Source organism: Solanum tuberosum, unplaced genomic scaffold, assembly GCF_000226075.1.
Source record: "Solanum tuberosum cultivar DM 1-3 516 R44 unplaced genomic scaffold, SolTub_3.0 scf00226, whole genome shotgun sequence".
NCBI classification, from domain to species: domain Eukaryota; kingdom Viridiplantae; phylum Streptophyta; class Magnoliopsida; order Solanales; family Solanaceae; genus Solanum; species Solanum tuberosum.
In genome coordinates, this window is record NW_006239155.1 from 512,139 (window position 1) to 518,814 (window position 6,676).

Here is a 6,676-nt window from a genome sequence, read left to right on the forward strand (position 1 = left end):
AATCCAAAGCCGAAGCCGAAGCCGAGCGAGCGACGACGGCGCGATGGGGCACCTTCTTCTTAACCCTTTAAGAACTAAAGGAAGTGTTTCCTAATATAAGGACAACAATTTCCTCTCTTCTACCAATATGGTAAAAATGACTATTCATTTGCACTTTTGCAATGACTTTTCATTTTCCCTCCAAAATTGGTTCCCCCATTTTTCATTGGTTCTTCCACTTTCCATTTTCCTTTTTTATTTCTCATTCACACCTTGCTAAACCCAACAGATATCAGTGGCGAAGCCAAAGATTTATTATTAAGGGTGTCCAAAAATAATGATGTGTAACTATCAAAATAAAACAAAAAATATTGTACTATTTAAAATTTGTGACTGTCAAAATAAACCAAAAATAATATTTAATGTTATCCTTAAAATTAAATAACTCTAAAAAGAAGTATGTAGTCCTGAAATTTCAAATCATTATTAATACTATTAATTTAATACAATATACCTTTAATTTTTTTCTTATAAAACGTATGTCAATCAAATCAACAAAAAATAAATTTAAGAGTGGGGTTGGACATGCCTATCACATTGAAGTGATCATAATTGACTGTGTCTTATACTTGCATGTTGCATGCCAATTTGCTCTTTAACCGAATTATTGATCATATAGTACGTAATAAAAATACAGCTCGATGCATTAACTTTTTTTAATGTGGGGGGTTAGAAAAGAGTCAAATTACAAGATATTTGTTCATATAAGTAATATATTTTTTAAATTTTTAGATATTTGAGATATTTTTTCGTCTTGACAGGTGAAATAGTAATTTAATTAGGGCCCCAGAAGATTAAATGACTTGAAATTAACAGTGTTGATTTAATTTCTACCGCTATCCAAAATCTTGGCCAATAGTTGCATGTCTTAGACGTTACACTATGAAAACATATACTTCCTCCGTTCCTATTTATATGTCACCATTTTTAATTTCACGTGTATTAAGAAATTAAGTAAGTTTACTATTCTACCTTTATTTTATTTTTTTGAAGTCAACTTTTCAATCAATGAATATGAATTAATTTGACCAATGAACATTTAATTTTTTTATGTTGGTCAAATGTATATTTTCAAGGCTAATAACTTATAAGGATAAAATAAGAAGAATATTGTAATTGATTTTGATGATTGATACATCAAATGAAGGTATCTGATATCTCCAATGCTCTTACACAATAAAACTCAAACTTGTAAAGTGTACTATCTCTACACTTGCAGCCAGGGGTGGAGCCAGCCTTCTGTTAGAGGTTCATCTGAATTTCCTTCGATAAAAAATATTACTATTTATATATGGTTAAAATTATTTTTTATGTATATATAGTAAATATCGAATTCCTTTTGATTAGTTCGTGTATTTAGTTCTTCAGATTTTGAATCCCCGATTAAAAATCCTAACGCCGCAGGGTGGGCAGGGAAATGTAACAGCAGGACCACAATGTCCTTTTCCTTCTCAATCAATGAGAAGATTTTAAGATTTTATTCTTTGTCTCTCTCTTAGATAAGAGGACATAACAAAGAGCAAAAACTAGGGACCTGCCCTTATCAACTGAAGTTTTCTTATGTATTGTTTCTTTTTGAGCTGGTTGATGTAGTGAGAGAGCAATAGAGTTGTAATTTGTATATAAAAGTTTAATTCCTACAATTACAAGAGTTTGTAATCAAATCCTTGCTAGTGTTTAGTGAAATTGTTTAGTGGTAGGTCGTAATTATTACTCGCTTCTAATACTTTTTTGCACCCACTCATGTCCCTATTTAATTTTTATTCTTAAATATGACGATCTTTAATTTTTGGCCTTACTACCCATTTAATGAATATTTATGAATTAAAGTACCTTATCTATAACCTAATTCACTTGGCATAAGTTTTAAAGAATTTTTATAATTTGGTGGTACTTAAGTCATGCGGCATAGGTTGTGTAGTATTTCTGTGACCTAATTCTTTCAGCAAAGTTTAGTGAACATTTCCTTGCTCGGCATAAATTCTGTAGGAATTAAATTATCCGCCTTTACCATACAACTTGTGGGTTTTAAAATTGAATTATTTGTCTCGCTCAACATAAGTTATGTAGTACGACACAACTTGCTATGTACCTTATATAGGGCATTTATGCCAGTGACCCTATGACAAATTCTGTGTGTGTGAGGAACCTATCAGGTTCTGGTAGCCTTGCCATACCCTTGTATCTTGTTTAATTTCTCCAAAATGGTCCCTAAAGAACAGTGGTTATATTATGACAAAGTTTTACTTTTCAAATGTTGTAAGTAAGCTTCACAAAAAGGCAATAAATAGCCTTCAAATCCTCATATGTGAAAATGACTAGTTAGTGCCATGCCATAAAGGCTGGCTATGAAGTAACAAAATTTCAAGACTGTGAATTAAACAGCACAAAATTAGCATCATTGTTGCAAGAGTTGTAAAACAAGTAACTAAAACAAACAATCAAATGAAACAAATATAAAAATTTCGTTGACGAAGTCAATAAGATTTATGTAGGTCCAACCTTTAATTTGGTGCAAAGAAACTTATTCATCTCTTATAACTCCCATTATAAATCTTGGGTAAGGTAGCATGTGATACATCAGAGTTCTTAATGGAAACTTTTCTGCTTACATTGCACATATTGTTATGTGGTTTTGTATGCTCAGTTTCTAGTGCAAAAGATATTATCACTGCAACTGACTTTCTAACAGATGGTAAGACCATTACTTCATCTGATGGAAGCTTTGAGATGGGATTTTTTCCCCCGACTAGTTTCACGAATAATTGGTATGTCGGAATATGGTACAGGCACAATGTACCTGATAAGTCTGTGGTATGGGTTGCCAATCGAGCAAATCCATTCAACAACAAATCAGGTGTTAGGTTGAAAATCATCGATACAGGACAACTTGCTCTTCTCACTGCTGACAATAAGAGCATATGGTCTACTAATTCGTCAAGGAGTTTGGCTGTGAAGAATACAGTTGCACAGTTGTTGAACTCGGGGAATCTTGTCGTAAGAGATGTAAATGATGCTAGGCCTGAGAACTTCCTGTGGCAGAGTTTTGATTATCCTACTGATACACTGTTACCAGGCATGAAAATGGGTAAGAACTTTGTGACTGGACAAGAATTTTACCTGTCCTCATGGAAGAAGGAATCTGATCCAGCTCCAGGAGAATATACATACCGTTGTGATCCTACTGGATATCCTCAGAATGTCGTGAGGAAAGGTAAAGTTAAGGTGTTCAATACCGGACCATGGAATGGAGTCTTCTGGAGTGGTGTACCAGGAAGTATACAAAATACTATTTCCACATCTAAGCTGGATTTTGATGAAAAGAAAGCATTTTACAGCTTCACGCTTCTGGCTTCTGTTATGACCAAATTAACCATAAAAAGTAGCGGAGTGCTTCAAATTTCAACGTGGGTTGAGAATAGACAGGAATGGCAAGATTATGTTTCTTCATCGGGCGATACTTGTAACAACTATGGAACATGTGGTGCATATGGTAGTTGCAACAACGTGCACACTCCTGTGTGTAGCTGCTTAGACACGTTTGTGCCTAAAGATCCAAGAAATTGGGCAATGAAAAATTGGTCCAGCGGGTGTGTTAGAAGGAAACCCCTTAATTGCCAGAATGGAGATGGGTTTCTCAAGTACTCTAGTATAAAGCTACCAGATACACAGTATTCATGGTTTGATGTGAGTATGACACTCCACAAGTGCAAGCAAGCTTGCTTGAGGAATTGCTCGTGTATGGCTTACTCAAATCTTGATATACGCAATGATGGGAATGGCTGTTTGCTTTGGTATGGCGACTTAATTGACATTCGAGAATTACCTGGAGGACAGGACATTTACATAAGGGTTGCTACCTCAGAGTTAGGTAACATTTGTGAATTTGATCAAAGTTGGAGTATTAGCTGATTGATTTAAACTTCCCAATTCTCAGATTTAGTTGTATTTTACTTAGATATCTGTTAAAAGTTCACACAGTATATGTTCACTCTTCCATGTCTATTTAGTTTATTTCACCCCTCCATGTTTTGTTCAGGCTCGAAGAAAACAAAACTACTCGTGTTAAGTCTGTTACTGTTGATTGGAGTGACTGTGACTGGCCTGACCATAGGGCTGTATATTTGGAAGAAGAAGAAGAGGAAGATGAATTTGAAAGATGACCTAGACCTCCCACTGTTTACCTTATCAACTCTAACTAAAGCATCCTCTAATTTCTCAGTCGAGAACAAGATTGGAGAAGGTGGATTTGGATCTGTTTACAAGGTAACATCTTAAGTTTATGAATCATTCTTTCAGTAAACAATATCTACTATTATTGACAGTAAACAGATGACACTTACTGAATCACTAAACCAGTTATATGTTGATATTATAGGGAATCCTGGAAGGTGGACACGAAGTAGCTATAAAGAGGCTATCCAAGTCTTCCTCGCAAGGAGTTAACGAGTTCAAGAATGAAGTTATTTGCATTGCCAAACTTCAGCATCGAAATCTTGTGAAGCTTATAGGTTGCTGCATTGCAGGAGGAGAAAAAATGTTGGTCTATGAATACATGTGCAACAGAAGTCTAGATTTCTTCATATTTGGTCTGGTTACTCTCTCTTAACTCGAAGAACCTCTATTAATACAAATAGTAAAGTTGATAGTTTAATCACATTATCAGTGTTCTAACGGAGGACATGTTAACAGATGAAAAGAGGAGCTTGTTACTCGACTGGCCTAAGCGCTTCGACATCATCAATGGAATTGCTAGAGGACTTCTGTATCTCCATCAAGATTCTCGGCTAAGAATTATCCACAGAGACCTCAAAGCTAGTAACATTTTGCTAGATGCTGACATGAACCCCAAGATCTCAGATTTTGGCATAGCTAGAAGCGTTGTAGGGAATGAGACTGGTGCTAATACACACCATGTGGTTGGGACACAGTAAGAAATTTAATACTACTCATTTTTTAGCATTTATATTATGTATATAATATCCTTTACTTAACACTATTTTTGTTTAATGTGTAATGCAGTGGCTACATGTCCCCAGAGTATGTAGTCCATGGTGTTTTCTCAGTGAAATCAGATGTATTTAGCTTTGGTGTGTTAGTACTAGAGATAATCAGTGGTCGGAGAAACAGAGGATTTGCCCGTGAAAGTCACAGTATCAACCTACTCGGACATGTAAGTCTTGTTTGTAATTAAAGACGAGTTTAAATTTTGTGCACTAACAGAGTAAAATAATCCTTAAACAACGAGGTCACTTATAAGGTAGTTAATTGATAACACCTCATAAAAATGATAGTTAAACTGCATTGAACTTAAATCCATCAGGCACATCAACCGCTACATGTTTCTTGATTATGTACTGATTGTGTTATTTATAGGTATGGAAACTTTACAAAGAAGGTAGACCATTGGAGCTAATTGATGGGGATCTAATGGATTCGAGTTATATTTCTGAATTGCTACGCCTTATCCATGTCGCTCTGTTATGTGTACAACAATGTCCAGAAGACAGGCCAGACATGGCTACAGTAATCTTGATGTTGACTAATGATGCTATTTTGCCTCAAGCTAAGGAACCTGGTTTCTTCACAGAAAGCAAAGTCACTTCTGGATGTTCTACAAGCATGAGTTCAACAAACGAAATTACCGTCACACAGTTAGAACCCCGGTAAATTACATTACATGTTCATTCAGATCGTTCAATGTCAACAAGCTTGAATTACAGTGTTTGTAAAGCCATAATGGCCTATGTTATATGGTATCTGTTATTAGCAAGTCTTCAATATGGGTGTGTATCAGTATTTAGTGTGGATACCTTTAGTTTTTATTAATTCTAATGTATTTTAAAGTATTCGAACAAAGTACCTATTCAGCATGTGTACATCAAAATAAATTAAAGATCCATATAAAATAAATCAACACAATGAGAGTTCACTACTTCACAGTAACAGAAGAAGCTATTGTTGTTGGTGTTTAGAAGCTCCAGTCCCATAGTACTCCATTATTTACAGAGTATCAGTTATGTTGTTCCCATTCTCCGAGTTTACACGATCAAACATCAGGCAGTCACTGCACCAACAATTAGAATGATAGCAGAATGGTTTGATTAAAGTAATGAAATTGCCAAGACTAGAGTGATTGGAAGGATTGCAATTCTAATTTCTTACTTTCTTTCTAGGAAATGTACAAAAGATATTATCACTGCAACTGACTTTATAAATGGAAACAACTAAAATTGAAAGACATAAAACGCATTCACTCAATGCGATTTATGAGTAAAATTCTGTTTCTTCTTTTTTCTTGTTGAAATTACTAGATTAACCCTTCTGTTTAATTTTATTTGTACGCTATTTTAAAAATATATTTATTTATTTCATTTATTACTTTTATAATATCAAGAAAAGATAAATATTTTATCTTTTTAAAAAAATGTCATGTCGTTGAAAACTTGAAAGACCCTTCTTAGATACCTAAATAAAAAGAGCTGAGAATGAAAGGCATAAAACACATTCACTGGATTCGATTTATGAGTAAGATTCCGTTTCTTCTTTTTTATTACTGAAATTACCATATTACCCCTTCTGTTTAATTTTATTTGTCCACTATTTTTAAAATATATTTATTTCTTTCATTTATTAC

General features: G+C 34.3%; 1 protein-coding gene across 1 annotated transcript; it reads left to right on the top strand.

The window, feature by feature from the left end:
* The first annotated feature begins 2,511 nt into the window (after positions 1-2,511).
* On the top strand, positions 2,512-5,972 carry LOC102592491 (G-type lectin S-receptor-like serine/threonine-protein kinase At4g27290). The gene is made up of 6 exons (XM_015313120.1): positions 2,512-3,910; positions 4,079-4,305; positions 4,418-4,628; positions 4,732-4,969; positions 5,062-5,212; positions 5,416-5,972. Exons 1-6 carry the CDS (start codon positions 2,632-2,634, stop codon positions 5,707-5,709), a joined length of 2,400 nt encoding a protein of 799 aa, XP_015168606.1. The 5' UTR covers positions 2,512-2,631; the 3' UTR covers positions 5,710-5,972.
* The last annotated feature ends 704 nt before the right edge of the window (positions 5,973-6,676 follow it).